At 43.1% G+C, this 19844-nt stretch overlaps 1 protein-coding gene across 3 annotated transcripts in view; it reads left to right on the top strand.

Moving 5' to 3' along the window:
• Window positions 1–19844, top strand: part of COL19A1 (collagen type XIX alpha 1 chain) — a 1105372-nt gene that overhangs the window by 971796 nt on the left and 113732 nt on the right. For all 3 annotated transcript variants that reach the window (XM_077487416.1, XM_077487415.1, XM_077487417.1), the window contains exons 46-47: window positions 17526–17561; window positions 17688–17732. In XM_077487416.1, coding sequence (XP_077343542.1) covers window positions 17526–17561; window positions 17688–17732 — 81 coding nt within the window. The remainder of the gene's footprint in view (window positions 1–17525; window positions 17562–17687; window positions 17733–19844) is intronic.

Below are 19844 nucleotides of genomic sequence, written 5' to 3'. Positions count from 1 at the left end.
CTTCATTGAAGTGCGCTGATTAGGCGGCACTGATAGGCTGCACTGGTGGGCACTGAGGGGCTGCATTGGTGGGCACTGATGGGCTGCATTGGTGGGCACTGATAGACTGCACTGGTGGGCACTGATAGGCATAGTTAAGGTGGCACTAATAGGCACAGATAAGGCGGCACCGATGGGCACAGATAAGGCGGCACTGATGGGCAAAGATGGGCAGAGATGGGTGGCACGGATGGGTGGCACGGATGGGCACTGATAGGTACCACTGATAGATGGGACTGATGGGCACTGATAGGTGGCACTGATAGGTGGCTCTGATAGGTGGCACTGCTGGGCACTGATGGGCGGCACTGCTGGGCACTGGTAGATGACACTGATGGGCACGGATAAGTGGCACTGGGGTGCAGCACCTTTGAGGCAGATTGTGGGCACTGCTGGGTGGCACTGCTGGGTGGCACTGCTGGGTGGCACTGTGGGCACTGCTGGGTGGCACTGTGGGCACTGCTGGGTGGCACTGACGGGGGCACTTACTTTTTAAACATTTGGCACTGCAGGGGGCAGGTGGGCACTGGCAGGGGGCAGGTGGGCACTAGCAGGGCTGGCCGTGATCGGGACTGATGTCCCGATCACGGCCGCCAGTGATCGGCTTTTTTTTTACCGGCTCCGTTATATCACATGATCAGCTGTCATTGGCTGACAGCTGATCACGTGATAAGGGGTCGGGATCGACCCCTTGCACGGATCGGTGATCAGGCGAGTCTCATGGACTCGCCGATCGCAGAGCGCGCCGCGCAAAGGAGATCCGCGCTGTAGCCATCATTTGGCTATAGCGCGGATCTTAAGTGGTTAAACATAATTATTGTGCAAACAGTGCAATCATAAAAAAGTGACAAGTGCTGCAAAATCAATTGATTGATGTGCCCAATGCTGATATAAAAGTCCAAAATGACCAGTGCTCTTCAATTGTGTGTGTGCTTTCTTCTAAAAAAAAAACATTAATATATATAGTCCTTATAAAACATGTAATATTCCAAAGTGACAGGTGTTCTTCAATCTGATTACTACAGTATGTACAGTCCTTACGAAACATATAATATTCCAAAGTGACAAGTGCTCTTCAATCCGGTGTCCGTTGTGCTAGTGCTTCCTTACAGTGCCCCTAATGGTAATGCACTCACCAGAAATACTCACCCCTCAAAGGGGTATTGCACATTCACAGTATTTGACACTGTGCAGCAGTTTCCGGATCTGCCCCGCGGCTATATATTCTTCCAAGTTTCCCCCATATAGAAGAAAAATGCTCTCATAGTGTGATAACATTTTCCAAAAGCTAATCCCAGCAACATGCACACTCCCTTGCTGTGCCTCTCCTTCTTCCTGTCCCATGCCTCTGAAGAGGTATTTATGAAGTAAATGACCATCTGTCATATGTCTTACCTTTGTTGCAATATTAAGCTGAAACACCTATCTGGCTGTAGTACCTCCGAGCATACTATACTATACTACAGTCACTTGCAAGGGAGATCATGCAGTAAGAGCATCACCAACTGGTCACCAGGGAAAAAATGGAGACCACAGAGGGTGCAGCCTACCACACACTCTCTCCTGCCCATGACTGCACTGAACCCTGGGTACCTGTTCTGTATTTCCCTTGTCCCTGTCCATCACTCAGTGGGATCTGCACAGGAGATATGACCTGTGGTGGGATCTACTGGGAGATATGCTATCACTTGTAAATGCAGAAGCTGGACTTCAGTGTTACCAAGTGATAGTGGTGAGCAGGGAGCAGAAGACCTGAGCTAGAGGCGGTGGAACTGAGTTTCCCCTAGTTCCCGCTGAAAAAAAGCCCTGGTAATCACTTTGGAATATTATATCTTTCATAAGAAATATATATAGTAATCGGATTAAAGAGCACCTGTCACTTTGGAATATTACATGTTTTATAAGGACTGTATATATAAAAAAAATTTAAGAAAGCACACAAACAATTGAAGAGCAATGGTCATTTTGGACTTTTATATCAGCATTGGGCACATATATATAAGTATTTCATTCATTCATTCATTCACATCAAACAATTGATTTTGCAGCACTTGTCCCTTTTTTATGATTGCACTGTTTGCACAACAATTATGTTTAGCATCAGTCACTGTTAATAACACACTCGAGATTGTTTAGATATACAAGTGTAGCACTGGCCCCCGAACGAGCTGCTGGTTTTATTGGTCTTACTGTTACCTCCTTGTTTGTCTCTCCGTCTAGGGATTCCCGTGGCAGATGGCCCAAAGAATGTGGAAACTGACACTGAATCTTCTTTTGGGTTATTTATTTGGAACAGAAACAGAGCCTTTCAATAAAGGGTAGAGGGTTAGGAGTAAGTTCAGGTACTTTAGACTGCCAAAAAAATAAAGGAAGTCCTTATAGAAAATCCAGAGAATAAAGACCATTTCACAACTGGATTTTACAACCCGCGGATAGAACTCCTCTCACTAGGCCTAGCAGCCAGTAGGGTGTTTGACAAAGCCTCTGCTACAGACTTGTGATGTACACCTGAGCATTACTGAGGGACGTGGATACATTTACAAAGCTATCATACGGTACCAGGTTCTCTCACCTGATCTGGCGATACCGCATGAGTGTGAATCCAGGTTGCGTCCTTCAACTAAGCCTCCAGCCTTGCGCATGGCCTTCTCCTGAAGAGTCCTCCCCTGGGGTTCTTCAGTTGCTGGGCCTCTCCCTTCAGATGAGATGGATCAATAGGCCCTGAAATTCTCTTGGGCCTGTCCCTGCAGTTGCGTTGCCTTGGGCCAGCCGACCCCGAGACTCGGAATGCATGGTTCCGCACCCCAGGCCAGGAGGACCATAGGGCTAGGTCAGGAGGACCACCAGAATCGAACAGACAGAAAATCAAAGATGGGACCCTGAACCACACGATGTCAGTACCTTAAATACCACCTCCCAGAATGCACAGCAGGAGAACATTCCCACTGGGCTGGTTCCGAGAGAACAGTGCCATTCAATACACCCAGCTAAACTGCGTTTCTACTCTTGCCGGCGGTGACAGTGACAGCTGCAGTCAATGAGAACTCAGTGCAACCCAGCTGGACTGGTACTGAAACTGTGGTTTCAGGCAAATTAACTTTAGAAAAAACATAGCGCTTGCTCATCAGGAGCCAGCTCTACACAAGCCACTGATTAGGATTGTGAATTTGGAGCACTCCAAAAAATTCTAGGATTTAAGAACAGCACCACACCTACTAATTTTATCCTTTAATCTCTACATCCCACCTAGGTGAGTGTGTCTGTAGGGGGAGCAGCTCTCATATATATCAATTTATTTAGCCATTTTGTACGGAACCACCCATAACCTTTTTCCCAAGTATAGACAAGTTTGTTGTTTTTTTTTTTATCCCTTTACAATCACTTTAATACTGTACTAAATAAAGGAATATTGTGATTCCACCAGGGTGTGTCAGTCTAAAACCCTATATTTTACTGTGGCTGTCAGGAGCCTCCCAAGCACTGCACACTTGTACTGGACCTACATGAACTATCAGGTTAAGCAGTGGCTGCTATTTAGTGATGTTCTCTTGGACAGCTGTCACCAAAACTGGTGCCCCATTGGAAAATTTTCAGCACCTATTCTGGTGACAACCATATTTTTTTGATTACCCACTGCTTTGTCTGGACAAAGAGAGAGGGGTGAATATGTCCAGTGGGGACAGAGATGGCAATACAGCTCCCCGCTCTCCACATTATCATAAAAAAAAGTTTGGCTATAGATACACAGATGGCCGTCGTAAAGCAATGACTACGTGATTGACCAATAAATAGAGGACTTCTCCTTGCTGTCACTCCTTTTTTATGATTTTTCCTAGAGTTTGAGGGAATTTTCATTCTAAAGTAGCCACAGGCAGGGTTTAGTTAAAAGACGCTAATAATAAAATATTACTAGTGTTAAATTTGACAGATTCCTGTTTCTTATTTTGCATTCATTCAAACACCATAATTATCCATAATTATCTACGAAACACCATTTACGTCTATTAGCAGTTGATGCTACTTGGCGTGTGCAGGTTTTGTAAACATTTTCACAGCAGGTTTTTTTTTTAGAAAACTATAAAAGTTGCAGGACAGTTGTAAAAAAATATTTAGTTCATGATTTTACTCAGTATACTGTAAGATACAGATCAGATAAGTATTAAAAAGAAATATAAACATCAATGAAGAAATTTCCAGCTACTGGTCATGAGCAGGCATGCAGCATCTCTAATGTAAGACTATATATTTTGAATTCTGCAGCTGAAAATTTGTAGAGAGCTTAACACTGGTGCAGCAAAGCCTTTGCCACTTAACTATTGAAAGCTATAAAACTCAGAAACCTTACATTTCTTATTTAGCCCACAAGCGTATCAATTGATGATTTAATAGGCAAAAGTTTCAATGAACTTTGATTCCACGGTATTCTAGCTTCTGGAGATTTTCAGAGCTTTAAGAAGCAAGATAATTTTATTCACATATCCAATACTACCATCTAGTGGCTCTATATCAGCCAATGAACATTACGTTTAATGCAGTTCATCATAAGGTAGACTTTCACATAAGCCCTTCACTTTCAGTTATAAATAGAGGTCCACAAGAAGGGTTTAGAAATGAAGTGTCCTTTGCTTCTGTCAGTACAGATTAATATCTAGGTAGGTAAGCAAGTGCAGTTGTTTCCATAATAATGCTTTTTGAAAAGAGAAATAGCCTATGTTTAAATGACAAAAGCCCAAGTTGTCTATATAAAAAAAAAAAATGTTGCGTGTTTGCGTTTTAGAAGAGTAGTAGGATGAAGAATTTGTTGATTATACTGTATTATTCTGCAGTAGCATATTTTTCCTTAAATATATAAGCCATGTTGCAAGCAAACAGTATTGCACCTGCACACTGTGACAAGGAGAGATTAAACAAGTCTGAATCTCAGATGTAACTATATATAACGTAAGCGGTACACATGGTTACTTTTTTTCTGTTTGTTTAGAGTGCTTACGCTTGTATTGCATTACTGTATTATAAAGCAGCATTTATTGTTTGGTCCACATAAATCACATGCTTAAAAAAAAAATCCCCAGTGGAATCAATGCGTCCAGAGCCCCACATGTAGATTAGGGGGTGGGACACATCGATAGGGGGGGTGGTGCCCGTGTGCCTCTAATGGAGCGGCTGCCACTGAGAAGTATGGGAATAGAAAAAAAAAGATACATACTCACCTACATGCTGCAGCATTGGTGCTATCTGTAGAGCCAGGCTGGAGAATGGGGTGGGCACAGCTGGCTCTGGCTCTAAGCCATGCACAGAGAGGATAAGCCAGCTGACGATCAGGCATCTCAGAGAATCCTTCTAGAACAGTGGACTTTAGCCTTCTGTTGGCTGATTCTGGGTCATAGGAGAGCAAAAGCTAGTGCAGTCCTGTGAGCAAAAAGAGAAGTACTGTATGACCAAAAAAGCTTTGGCTATACTTATCTTTTAAGATGCTGTATAATATTTTTTTAAACAGTTCCAACCCAGGTCAATTCTGACATTTCTCTCCTATGTGAACTATGAGAACCCACAAGCATTATCTCTCTCTCTCTGTATATCTATCTATCTATCTATCTATCTATCTATCTATCTATCTATCTATCTATCTATCTATCTATCTATCTATCTATCTATAGATAGATATATAGATATAGATATATATAGATCTATATATATATATATTTTAGCAGAGACACTAGAGAATAAAAAGGGGTGGTTGTTGTTGCATTTTTTTGTCACACTGTATTTGGGCAATTTTTCAAACACAAGTTTTTCAGACAAAATACATCTTATTGAATTTTCATGCAAAAAAATCCCACAATTTATAACAGGATTTTTTGGCAAACTATAAAATTTGATGTCACGCTGAGTAAATAGATACCTAACATGTCATGCTTTAAAATTGCTCACACTCGTGGACTGACGCCAATCTACAAAACATAAAAATCTCGATAGGCGATGCTTTAGCAATTTTTACAGGTTACCAGTTTATAGTTACAGAGGAGGTCTAGTGCTAGAATTATTGCTCTCGCTATATAGCTAAAATTAGAGGAACTGAATTTATTCTCTCTTGAGAAGAGGAGATTAAGGGACGATATGATCAACATGTATAAATACATAAGGGGTCCATATAGTGAACTTGGTGTTGAATTATTCACTTAAAGGTCATCATAGAAGACAAAGGGGCACACTTTACATTTGGAGGAAAAGAGATTCAATCTCCAAATATGGAAAGATTTCTTCACAATAAGAACTGTGAAAATGTTGACTAGACTTCCTCAAGATGACTCTGTCCAGCTCAGTAGATTGCTTTAAAAATGTATTTCCTAAATGTACCTGCGATGTATTCTATTAACCTCCCGAGTCTGGCTCAGGCTGGGATTTCAGTACCACGAGCAGTAACCCCGAGCCAGACTCGGAATCGCATCACTGGATACAGGAAGACTTACTTATCTTGTCCCCTGGATCCAGAGATGTCCTCCCCGCTGTGTGTGCAAGCCATCCTCCGCTAGATTCACAAAGTGCCTGAGTGCCGCCGAGCTCCGTTCCTTGCGACGTTATGACGCACGGGAGCGTAGATCGTGCCAAATTCAAAAAAGTAAAAATACACATACAGTACTGTATTCTTACAGATTACAGTACTGTATAAAAAAAATACACATCCCCTTTGTCCCTAGTGGTTTGTCCAGTGTCCTGCATGTAGTTTTATATTATAAATACAGTTTTTTTTCTGCCTGGAATTTGGAGATTGTCCATAGCAACCAAAAAGTGTCCCTTTATGTCAAAAGTGATTTTAGACCAGCTAGAAAACAGGGATAATAAATTAGAATCACTTGCACAATTGAGCTATAGCGATTTGTGGGGAGATCCGTCATCAAACACTAAATCTAATGACAGCGACAATTCTGCAAATTAGCAAATTTCTGTGTTTTTGGATTTGATTACATTATTGAATAATTTTTATTATTATTTGTTATCATTATTTATAGTTATTTATTATATTATAAATGTTATCATACCTGGGATGTCTACTAGACTCTGGTTTGAACAGATTTAAGTGAGTTATTCCTAAGAATTACAGGCCTACAATATAAAACGCCAAATTTCCATGCAAAATAATTGTACAGCTTTCAGCACCTAAAATCAGAAATAATCATACCGCCAGGGAGGTTAATGAATACAAAGCCTGCTCGGATTCGCAGAAGTTGTAATATCATCAGCCCATGCCTCTCTGAATCTCAAAGCCAATCTGAGCAGGCTTTGTATTCATTAATAGAATACATCACTTTTCATGATTGGCTCAGCGCGGTACACTGTAATACTGTATACAGTATGTTACCGAATACAGCTACCCCTCGGCTCCTCTTCCTTCTATGGCCACCTCGCCATTCAGCATCGGAGCTTTGGTTTGAAGCACCTGACCCTCCATCTGACACCCGACCCTCCATCAGTGGATTTTGCCAGGCACATGAGGTATTTACCCCCACAGCACTGCTTCTCAAAGCTTGTGATTAAATTGCACAGACTTATTGCTGTTTCAGTATGTTACCCAAGCTACTAGACAGACTAGGCGGAAGGGGGCCATCTTATACTGCGAGTATATGTCAAAACCAACCTTTTAGCTGGACAATTAGGGTGTCGTCTTATGTGGCGGCAAATACGGTACATAATATAACTGGATACTAACATTTATAGTTAACGTTGATCCAGGGAATATCGGATTGCTTCTTGAGGGATCAGTAAGGATTTTTTCCCCTGTTGCAGCAAATTGGATCATGATTTGCTTGTTTTTTTTTACTTCCTCTGGATCAACTGTGCATAAAGGATCGTGTATATTGGATTGTATAAATATTTTTCCCATTTTATTGGTTGAACTAGATGTACTTGTGTCTTTTTTCAACCAGACTAACTATGTATGTAACTACTAATATCATCAAAAAGTTAATTAACTTCAGTAATTCAATTTAAAAAGTGAAACTCATATATTGTATCATACTTATCTTTTAAGATGGTATATATATATATATATATATATATGATGTATGTGTCATATACACATGTGTATGTGTATATGGTATATAATATATGTGTCATTTGACTTAAAGTGGTTGTATGGGAGTGATGCCGGCAGCTGCACTAGGTAGCCTTTTTTAGAGCCGATGGTCGGCTCCATTTTAGTAGCAATCAGAGCTGCTAAATAGCCTTTCTATTGCTATTACAAGCAGCGGGAGTGCTTGTCCCACCTTCCAAGGCATGCTCGAGCTCTCCTATTCCACTGCGAGACCCGAGCTACCAGCCAGTGTATCTGCCGGCTAGTCAGAGACCCATACAAAGCCCGAATTGGCTTTGATCGGGTCACCATTATGGTAACCCGGAAGCGATGACATGTCATCACTTCCGGTTTACCCGAATGTCAGCAGCACGATATTTTTTTAAGTCAAAAGTATTCAAAAACACCAGTCTTGATGTTCTGAATGCTTTCAAATGCAGTGGATTTAGGGTCTTAAGCCACGTACACACGTGGCGGACTGTCTGGCCAACTTAGTCCGTCAGACAATCCGACGGACAGTCCGTCATACTTTCGAATGAACGGACTTGCCCACACACGGCACTTTTTGAGCGGACTAATACGGCGGACTAAGTCCGCCATACTATCTGCCCTACTTTTGAAATGAACGGACTCGCCCACACACGCGGAGAAAAGTCCACTCATTTCGAGCGGGTATCCAGGTAGGCGGGGCCCGCGACGGAGACGTCGCTGGCCCCGCCGCCTGGTATGGACTTAAAGGGGAACCCCAACGTCGAAAAAAATCGGCGTGGGGGTCCCCCCAAGTCCACAACAGACCCTTGTCCGAGCACGCTACCGGGCCGGCCAGGAAAGGGGGGCGAGCGCCCCCCCTCCTGAGCCGTACCAGGCCGCGTGCCCTCAACATGGGGGGGTGCCGCGCGGCCCCCCCACCCCAAAGCACCTTGTCCCCATGTTGATGAGGACAAGGGCCTCTTCCCGACAACCCTGGCCGTTGGTTGTCGGGGTCTGTGGGCGGGGGGCTTATCGGAATCCGGGAGTCCCCTTTAATAAGGGGGCCCCCGGATACCGGCCCCCCACCCTATGTGAATGAGTATGGGGTACAATGTACCCCTACCCATTCACCTGTGAAAAAAAGTACAAAAAAAAACACAACACAGGGTTAAAATATTTTATTGCACAGCTCCGGGGGTCTTCCGTCTTTGGGGGTCTTCTCGCCGGACTCCTCCGCTATCTTCTTGTAGCTCTTTTGCTAGCGGAGGAGTCCAGCTTTCTTCCTCGCCGCCGGCCTCTTCTCCCGACTTCGGGGGTCTTGTCCCCCTCTTCGGTTCTTCTGCCGGGCCACCGCGCCTTCTTATAGCTCTTTTACAGGCGGTGGCCTGGTCTTCTGTCGTCGCCATCGCCGCCGCCTTCCGTTCTTCTTCTTCTTCTTCTTCTTCTCCAGGAGATGTTGCCTCGACGATCTCTTCGGCCGGAATGCCAGGGACGCGCTCTGCTGCCACTTATATAGGGACAATGGGGTGGTGTCACATGGCTTTATGTCACATGGGTTGGTCACATGGGGACCCCGCCCCCTTACGATGTCATAGTCCCCATGTGACATCAACCCATGTGACCAACCAACCCATGTGACATAAAGCCATGTGACACCGCCCCATTGTCCCTATATAAGTGGCAGCGGAGCTCGTCCCTGGCATTCCGGCCGGAGAGATCGTCGAGGCAACATCTCCTGGAGAAGAAGAAGAAGAAGAAGAAGAACGGAAGGCGGCGGCGACGGCGGCGACAGAAGACCGGGCCACCGCCTGTAAAAGAGCTATAAGAAGGCGCGGTGGCCTGGCAGAAGAACCTGAAGAGGGGGACAAGACCCCCGAAGTCGGGAGAAGAGGCCGGCGGTGAGGAAGAAAGCCGGACTCCTCCGCTAGCAAAAGAGCTACAAGAAGATAGCGGAGGAGTCCGGCGAGATGACTCCCGAAGACGGAAGACCCCCGGAGCTGTGCAATAAAATATTTTAACCCTGTGTTGTGTTTTTTTTGTACTTTTTTTCACAGGTGAATGGGTAGGGGTGCATTGTACCCCATACTCATTCACATAGGGTGGGGGGGCCGGTATCCGGGGGCCCCCTTATTAAAGGGGGTTCCCGGATTCCGATAAGCCCCCCGCCCGCAGACCCCAACAACCAACGGCCAGGGTTGTCGGGAAGAGGCCCTTGTCCTCATCAACATGGGGACAAGGTGCTTTGGGGTGGGGGGGCCGCGCGGCCCCCCCTTCCCCAAGGCACCCCCCCATGTTGAGGGCACGCGGCACGCGCCCCCCTTTCCTGGCCGGTCGGGTAGCGTGCTCGGACAAGGGTCTGTTGTGGACTTGGGGGGGACCCCCACGCCGATTTTTTTCGGCGTTGGGGTTCCCCTTTAAGTCCATACCAGGCGGCGGGGCCAGCGACGTCTCCGTCGCGGGCCCCGCCTACCTGGATACCCGCTAGAAATGAGCGGACTTTTCTCCGGGCGGGAAAAGTCCGCTCATTTCAAAAGTACGGCGGACTGGCACACACACGCGCGGATTGTCCGCCGAAATGCGAGTCCAGCGGACAGTATTTCCAACATTCCGAAATACTTAGTCCGCCAGACTGCACGCTGAAAAAGTCCGCTGAAGCCCACACACGAGTGGACTGTCCGCTGAAATGTGTTTCGGCGGACTAAGTAGGCCAGACAGTCCGCCCGTGTGTTTATAGTTAAACTCGCCGTAACATCATAATTTATATTCTACAAAAAAGTGGGTTATAGATCGAATATTTGTCTATTCAAATTTTAAAAAGTGTATTTTTTTCCTCTTTTTCCTCACAAATTGTGTTTGAAAATCTGTTGCACAATTACTGTGTTACATTAAAAAAATTGCAAAACCCACCAATTTATTCTCTAAGGCCTCTGCTTTAAAAAAATATATATACTTACATATATTGTGACATTGGGGTGTTTAGCTCAAGTGGTTAGATGCATTTTCAGTCCACATCAGGCAGGCATTTATAGTTAAGGGCCTGGTAGCCCACGTTTATTAAAGGAAAAACAAAACAATAGTCCATCCAGGAATCCCACGTAGGGGTTTAACTTCATTCAGCACACAAATGAAAACATACCAAGCCACCTGGCTCTCAGTTGTCAGCAGTGCCTCTGCTTGCTCCCAACAGATTTACCGATTCTTTCCAGCCCCCTGGACTCACTGGCTTCCTTAGTCTTCCTGACTCTCAAGGCTGTCAGCCTTTCCCAGTCCCTCACACGGACTACAGTCTCCCACAGGGCAGACCACTCTGCAAACACAGTCTTGTCTTCAAACAGCAGCAAGCTGCTCACACTCCACCATCCTCCACACTCTACTCCCAACAGCCCCTCGTTATATGAGCTGTGTGCAGCTGGGCACACACCCTGCTCGCTATCGTCAAGACCCGGACACAGGGTGGGAGATCCCATCTCATCCATGACTCTCAGGGATCTCCAAACTACAGTATCCCATTTGGAGCTAGCAAAACCTGGAAAAGCCTGACAGAGCAGTTTTCTCCATTTAAACGCTACACTCTGTAGTCTTGCAGTCCGCAGATATGCAAACTCTGTGTCTGTGTCTCTTTTTCCTCCAATTTCATAAGGACAGAGCCTCGCTCTGTCACAATATATATATATATATATATATATATATATATACATATATATATATATATATATATATATATATATATATATATATATATATATATATATATAATGTTTGGGGGGGGTTTCACAAAAAAATCTGATTGATACAGTTAAACAAAAAGTGCCAGTAAAGGCCTGATCTTCAAGTGGATAATACCCCTCCAGGGATAGACTGACTTAGCTACACAGTTTCAGAAGATGCACATGCAGAGAACATGTTGTTCAAATATAAAGATACATATAGCAGACAGTGTTGTTAGTGCTCCCAGTGGCATCAGCTACCTGCTCAGACTTATAGTGGGGATACATGTAGGAGAATTTGGCACTGCTCCATTTTGCCAAGAACCTTGTAGTGGCAAAGTTAGCAGCTGCTATAGCTTACTGCTACCAGAGTACACCACAGGGAAGAGGCATATAGATTTCCAATGGTATACTTCTATCAAATAATATAATGAAAACCTAAAAGCTATATTTTTACAGTGTGTATTGGCCATAACCCTTGGCAGGGCGACCTTAACTTTTGGGCTTACTGGTTACCTCCGCTTGGCTGGTTCTTTCACGTCTAGGGGTTCCCAGAGTTAGTACCCAACAACTTTGGACGCTGACACCATAAAAGTCCTTTACAAAAGGTATTTATTTGCAGGGGTAACATCCAACAAACACAGTCTCGTATGGGAACAGAGGGCAAGGGTGAAAAGTCTCAGGCACCATGAACTGCTAATATCAGAACGTCTCTAATACCATCCAGAGAGTAGCCACTCGCAGTTGGGCGCTTTAAGGCTGAAATAATCTCTAGCCAGAGATTATGGCAGTCAGCACTTTGATCCAGAACTTGTGAAATCTTTGACCTTGAGTAACTTGTAACAGAAGTGAACAGGAACCTTTTTCCTCAGTACCTGGAACGTTCTCTGTCTCCTTGGCAGTACTGGAATAAAGTGTGGATTCATCAGTGTCCTTCACAACCCAGCAACCAGGCACTTCTCAGGATGCCAGCTTGTTGGCCCTCCTCCGAAGAGTCCTCCCCCGGTCACTTACATGAACTGCGGTGCCCCTCCAAGCCGATAGCACATTCGGACGCCTTGAATTGAATCCTCCCTCAGTTACTGCGCCTCGGACCAGCCGGTTCTGAGACTCGGGAACAGACGGATCCCCACCCCAGACCAGGCGGGTCTATTGGGGTTAGCCAACTGAAGCATGTTGCGGAGCAACAAACGCTCCCGTGACCGGGACCCCTCGCGGGGCTACCCCGGTCCAGAATCAGGAACAGACCACTATGGCCTGACGAACAAACCTAAAACACGTGACTTCAACATCTTAAGTACCCTTCGCCAGACTCCTCAGCGGGGGCCGGCGCACCCACTGATTGGCTCTGGGATAACTGATACCTAAAACGTCCAACCAGGCCTGGTTCTGAGTCTGTCATGTGCACCTAACTGTACACATGACCAGGCAGAACTCTTAACACAGCCCAGCCAAACTGATGTCAAAGTTAAACCTACATAATTAACCATCAGAACCCCTTTACTGTTCTGAGGCAATAACTAAATTTGTACATGACAGACACTTTGTCCAAAGTGTCATCGCTACAAATGTATTTATGATATTATCCTAGAACAGTAGGCAGGGTTGCACTTGTATTTCATACTGATCTACTGTTATAGTCATGCATGCATGAGCTGGAAGTAAGCAAAAATATAAGCTGCATAGGAAATAGAGTACTTAAAGAGGACCTGTACTGTGGAAGCTATGCCCAAAAAAGGAAAACAGTGTACAATTGACTAGTATTGTCTGTGGGAACAGGCAGATGAGCACTGCTGGGGCTGCATTGTAATCAAGGCACTGATCATCATCTGTACAAGTCTCCCCTGTGAGGAGATGCCGCTGATCATCTCTCCTCTCCTCACACTCTGTCAGTGTGAGGCGATGAGAGCCAATAAACTTTATCTCCTTGTTTACATGTGATTGGACACAGCCAATCACATGGGTAAAGAGTCACGGACACGTTTTTTTGCCGAGGTCAGGGTCGTGTAGTGTTCCAGGGACACAGCACACCTGCGGTCGCAGTGCTGCACGCCCCAGGGCACATTTTTGCAGCAAGACTGGACGTCATCATGTGATGACGTCCCAGAACGGGAGCTACCCTGCTCTGCCATCATTTGTCTTCTTTATGGTGGGCGGGAGGCAGTTGATGTATCATCTGCATTAAGATGAGAAAAGACCCACACTACCTAATTTACCCACCCTAACCTTAAACACTTACCCTACCATGTCGCTAATCCATCGGTGTCCCGCCTGCATCACTGCTCCTCTCATTTCCTGGTTCCACAGGAGACACTGAGAGCTGGGGGAACTATAGGCTCCTGCTGCTGTCATTCAACCTCCTGTAAGGAGGGACTGGGGGCTTGGCTTACTGAAGCTGTGCATGTCTATGGACACACACAGCCTAGCTTAGGAACATATATGGGCTCCCCCATAGCACCCAGCTTGCTGAGAGGGCAAGTGTACACCCCAGCCACTTCATGGGGGGTAAAATTGTAGCTCTACTGCAGCGTTTAACTGCCCCTCAACTGCTAGCGTGAATGAGCCCTTATTTATAAACATTACTCTCTTCATGTTTTATACCTTGCTTAACCATTCTAAACCCTCTTTGTCCATTCTGTCCAATACATACAGTATTTTAATGACTGGACTGAACTGTTGGCCTACTACATAAAGACTCTGTAAAGTCTCTTGCGACTTTAATCCAAAACTCACTGAACTATGATTTTGGAGGAAAATTATAGTTCAACTATGACTGACAGTGCAAATTGTATCTCTTACCTTTTCTTTAGTCTGTTTTTTCAACAGTTTTTTCAAACTGGCCAATTTGTGTTATACTCGCTGAGCTTTATTTGCTAATTTGTAAACAAAAAAAGATTTGCATTGCTCTGGCTTATATCCTTATTGGTTCTGGTCCATTCAACATGGTCCTGAATTTCAGACTCCAATAGCAGCAATTTTAGTAAAAAGTTTTTTGAGGAAGGCTGTAGAAAGGTGTAAATAGATCAGTGGTGTATTAAAATACCCTCGTTTTGATCTCTTAAATATCTATATAGTATGGGCTTGTGCTTTTGCAGGATTTTTAGACTCAAATTACAGATCAGTTGTATACTATATATTTTACGATAATATTCAATGTAAATACTATTTACTAGTACTATTTGTGGGTGGGGCCAATTGGTTGATACTCAAGGTGGAGAAAAGGCACAACAAGACCAAGTAGAGCAGCGCAGTTATTATTTGAAAAAAGTGAGCCTTCGCGCTACTATGGGAAAAGTACAACTAAAGTGAATATAAATCTAAACAACTGATAATGAATAAATATATAGAAATATATAAAAATAAATATATATAAAAATATATAAAATCACAAAGTGCACGTGCAAATATATAGTGCAAAAAATGCAGCAAGACAGAATAGTGAACACAAAACTATCAAAAAAGTGATAACGGAGAAGAGAGTCCTGCGCAAATGATGCCAAAACTATATATATATATATATATATATATATATATATATATATATATATATATATATATATATATATATATATATATATATAAATAGACCAAAAATTGCTAAGTGCAAAACCAACGTGTGAAAAGATCAATATAAATAAAAAAATAAAAAGTCCATATAGTAATAAGCACCAAAAAATGATGAAAAAAATTATGATGAAGAAACAGTGATGTGAATTCAAACAGTCTTGGCTCCCAGAACTCTCACCTTAAGACAGAAAAAACAGGCTCATCACAAAACGCAGGGGGTCTCCCATTTCATTCCTCATATCCAGCCATCAAGAAAATCCAGATGAAAGATGTAAATATCTGATTCGGCCACTAGAGGGCCATTAATAGCATGGATGCTTATACTGTTAATCCAAAGGATATATTCCGTGGTGTATGGCTCAAAACAAGAGGTGGGGGGGGGGGGGGGGGGGGGGGTAAAGGAGAGAGAGAGGAGGCTCCAATAGTGTAGTATTTAAAAGTGTTCAGGTCAATTTATTAAGAAAAACATGAGACTCTAACATTAAAAATAAAACAGCACAGCAAGATGGATAAAAATGGTGGCGTGGTGTCTTCCGCCAGTCTTACTCTACTTCCGGTACGTCCTACGGCCCCTCCCTACGCGTTACGTCAGACCACTTGACTTCTTCATGGGGTGACTATACCTACATGGATTTACTTATGTGGCTAACATGGTCATAAACAGTGTTTCTTCCCAGATATATATATTGTATGTATACTGTATACTATTTTTCTTTTTGTCTTTTTTATGTAATAAAATATTTTGATTGTTTTCCAACCAAGTTGTATGTGCCTTAAAAATCCACCCCTAGGGGATTTCTTTCTATAAACTATTTAGTCTTGGATGTGGCACAACCAGTCTACACAGTCCTGCCGTACCATTTCTTTGTTCCTCTTCCTCAGGAACCGTTCTCTAGGACTAGATGCTCTCCCTGTCCCTAGCCAGCCTGTATCCTGTCTCTTGCCTACCCACTTCACTAATGCGCGCCATTGGCCACTGTGGTCATCCAGTGTTGCAACATCCAATTGGACTGCTGCTCCCCGGAAGAAACCTGCGAAGGCTTCAGAGGAACAACTTCCTTCTCATTCTCTATTCCCTCTGTACAGCAGCCAGCAATACAGCGCTACCTACAGAGGGGTGGGTAAACAGCACCTGCCTACATACTATTACTAACATTCTTACTTAAAGAGGGATTCCACCTAAAAAAAAAATATTAAAAACCAGCAGCTATAAATACTACAGCTGCTGACTTTTAATAAATGGACACTCACCTGTCCCGGGTTCCAGCGATGCCGGCAGCCAAGGCCGATCGATCGCTCGGCTCTCGGCTGCTGCCGTCACCATTCTAGGTGAGGGAATCAGGAAGTGAAGCGAATTGGCTTCACTTCCCGGTTCCCTACTGCGCATGCGCAAGTCGCGCAGAGCAATAGGAATTGTCCGCGCTGTCACTGGGACCCGTGTGTGTCCCAGCAGACAGCGCGGCAGGACAGGAAATGACATAGACTCCCACGGGAGTCTATGCCCGGAAGTGGGTGTAAATACCTGTCTTTGACAGGTATCTCCACCCCCCTCCCCCCTGTAAGGTGCCAATTGTGACACCGGAGGGGGGGAAGGTTCCGATCAGTGGAAGTTCCACTTTAGGGTGGAACCTCGCTTTAATGTGATTGTATGTTAGTGCAAATAAAAAAAGTATCCCGGACAGTACTCAATTTTCTCTGTAACATTCTTACTACTAGCTATGACTACTACTAGTGCTTCTCAATACCGTGACTTTTTCCACAGTAATGATTAAAATGTGTCTTGGTGCATTACAGTGTCAATTACAGAAAATATTAGTTAAGGGGTTTCTTAAGTTTTGTAATCTACACAGTTATTTAGATCAATGGTAAATATTGTAGCAAGTAGATGCATTTATTTTCCCCACCTGTTTTCTTTCACTTTTGGCTAAATAAAGTAACACTAATTGAATTATTACCTAGCAGAAAATAAAGATGAATTCTTGTTTGCTGAGCATGTTTTCTATCAGTTTTGTAACTTCAAGACTTTGATGAATAGCTGCTATAATCACCCTTCCTGGGTACACAGTGTGTGCTTTTTCAAAGCTTGATGAGGAAGGAGAACTGATGATCTAAAACTCATGTGCGGCTATGCAATGCAATTCAATGACTAAAATTCCATATATCATTTCTAGGGAAGAAACGGAAATGATGGATTACCAGGTTCACCGGTGAGTCATGTTTAATTTCATTGCTTGTAATAACTTCAGCGAACAAACAATAACATTTCTGTTGCAATCTTCGATTTTTATATTTTTCCAAAATCCTTTCAATAAATTATTCTTTCTACTTTTCAGGGAGCCCCAGGACGACCAGGTGATAGAGGTCCAAAAGGAGAACGTGTAAGTTTTTAAAAAATTCCTTTTTTTATTAATATTGCTTTTAGGTCTGCTGTCAGAGTGGCTGGTGACTAGTGACTGGTCCATTGTCATTCTAGTTACTAATATGGCTGTGAGGCAATATTCTAAATGCAAAATGCATAGGATAGAGTGAAGTCATAATATTTTCCCACGGACTTGAACTGGAGAATTTCTGAGACGCACCTAGGTGGTGTCCTTGTGCTTAGGATCATCCTGGCCAACCATAAATTCAGCTTAGACATTACAGTCCTCCAGAGTTACAAGTGTCTCTCTTCACACGTGCTGCTGTGCTTTAATTGACATTCAGTAAGCTAAGCTATAGGTGGCTTCTTATTCACACATCTGGGTTGATACACTAAAATATATAGATTGTTCACTTTGCAAGGGGATTTTCACATAGCTTATTGTATGAGGTTAATCTATGCTGACTTCCCTCATCCATGAGCAAGAAAAATCACTGTTTTTCTTATTTATTTTCTTTGTACGTGACTTGGTATTCCTTACAAAGTACATGTTCACTGCATTCCCCAAGCTAAGGAAAAATTATCTTGCAAAATAAACAGCCTATTTGCCTTTAGTAAATCAACTGCATTACATCTTCAGGAACCCAGGGGAGAGAGGGTATTTTTCTACCTGTAATTATTCTGCATCTTCTGTTTAGAGAATGCAGAAAGAGCATCAGTGTTCAACATAAAATTTGACCATCTTTTCCCCTTTGTTCTCTAGTCTGTTCCACAGACACGTAAAAGCAGAAATTGATTGGCTGCTCTTAGAAGCAAAGATAGTTTTACTTACAAACAAAACCCTGCATTTATTTATGTAGTTATTAAAGCAGAACTTCAGTCATTTTTCATCTTTCCATCTATTAAATCCTTTCCCCTTGTTGTTTTAACTTTGGATAGTAAAACATTTTTTTTCTGCCAGTAAATACCTTATACAGCCCACTTCCTGTTTCTTGTCTGGTAAAAAGCCTAGGTTTATGACATCATGCACAGCTCTCTCTCTCTCTCACTTTCGTGAGAGTTTGCCAAGAAGGGAGGGGGGATGAGTCATAAGAGGACCAATGAGAGCTGCAGAACTGGAGGCGTGCCTCTGTGTGTCTGTGTAAATCCAGGAAGTGAACAGGCAGCAGCTTCAGCTGCCCACAGTTAAGATGGTTGCAGCCAGACTCAGTGGAGGGAGCTTTCTGCAGCATTTTGGCAAGTACAGAATCACAGTATATATAAAATAATATGCAAAGTGGTTGAAGGAAAGCTTCAGAAACGCAAAGATGTTTTTAGTACAGATTATGTAAGCAGACTACAGTTCCTCTTTTAGTTCAGGGAAAGTAAACATATTATTGTCTCTAGACTTTCTTTATCTGGGAGCACAATAGAAGAGTTTTAACAAAACTACACATACTAATTATTTTTCACTTTACCATGAAGTATGTGACATCCCCACTACCCATTACATTATAAGGAGAGATAATTCACTATATACAAAAGAGATAACATTAAAGAAAAAGAGCAAAAACTAGAAAATAAAAGCAAAAAAATGCCTGAATGTAGTGTCAGTATAGATATATACACAAAAGTAAAAAGAAGGTCATATAAATACTGACCGCAACATTTTCTACATTATGTGTAATCACCCTTTTAAAGCTTTTCTAAATATAGTGTGCCAGGCAAACAGAATGCAGCACAACACAGGTAGTTTCCAAGTGAAAATATGTATGAGCATGTTGATTCAAAATAAATTCATGCAAAATTCATGCCATGGTAAATTTCAGCATACAGAAAAACATCATGCTGTTGATGAGTGAGCCTGCTGTGAATAATTTCTATGTTCAATTCTGGGAGAAGTGGTCTCATTAGATGACCATTTGTCTGTAGCTCCTATTTCACATTAATATAAAACTGCTTTCTTTAATTAGTGTAATTTTAAAGTGGCCTTTCAAGTTTTATTTCTGTTGTGCTATTTTTTCTATAGAAGTGTTGTTTGAGTTGTCTGATTTCTTTCATTATTGACAATGAAGCTGGTAGAGATGAATGCTCCAAATTAGAAAGCTTAGTGACTCCCTGGGCTCCAATTCATGACTCATTAATTCATGAC

Source organism: Lithobates pipiens, unplaced genomic scaffold, assembly GCF_037356315.1.
Source record: "Lithobates pipiens isolate NorthernLeopardFrog02 unplaced genomic scaffold, aLitPip1_a1.2 Scaffold_18, whole genome shotgun sequence".
In the NCBI taxonomy this organism is placed as follows: Eukaryota; Metazoa; Chordata; class Amphibia; order Anura; family Ranidae; genus Lithobates; species Lithobates pipiens.
Note: the sequence above shows the minus strand (reverse complement) of the source record. Positions and strands in the feature narration are given on the sequence as shown.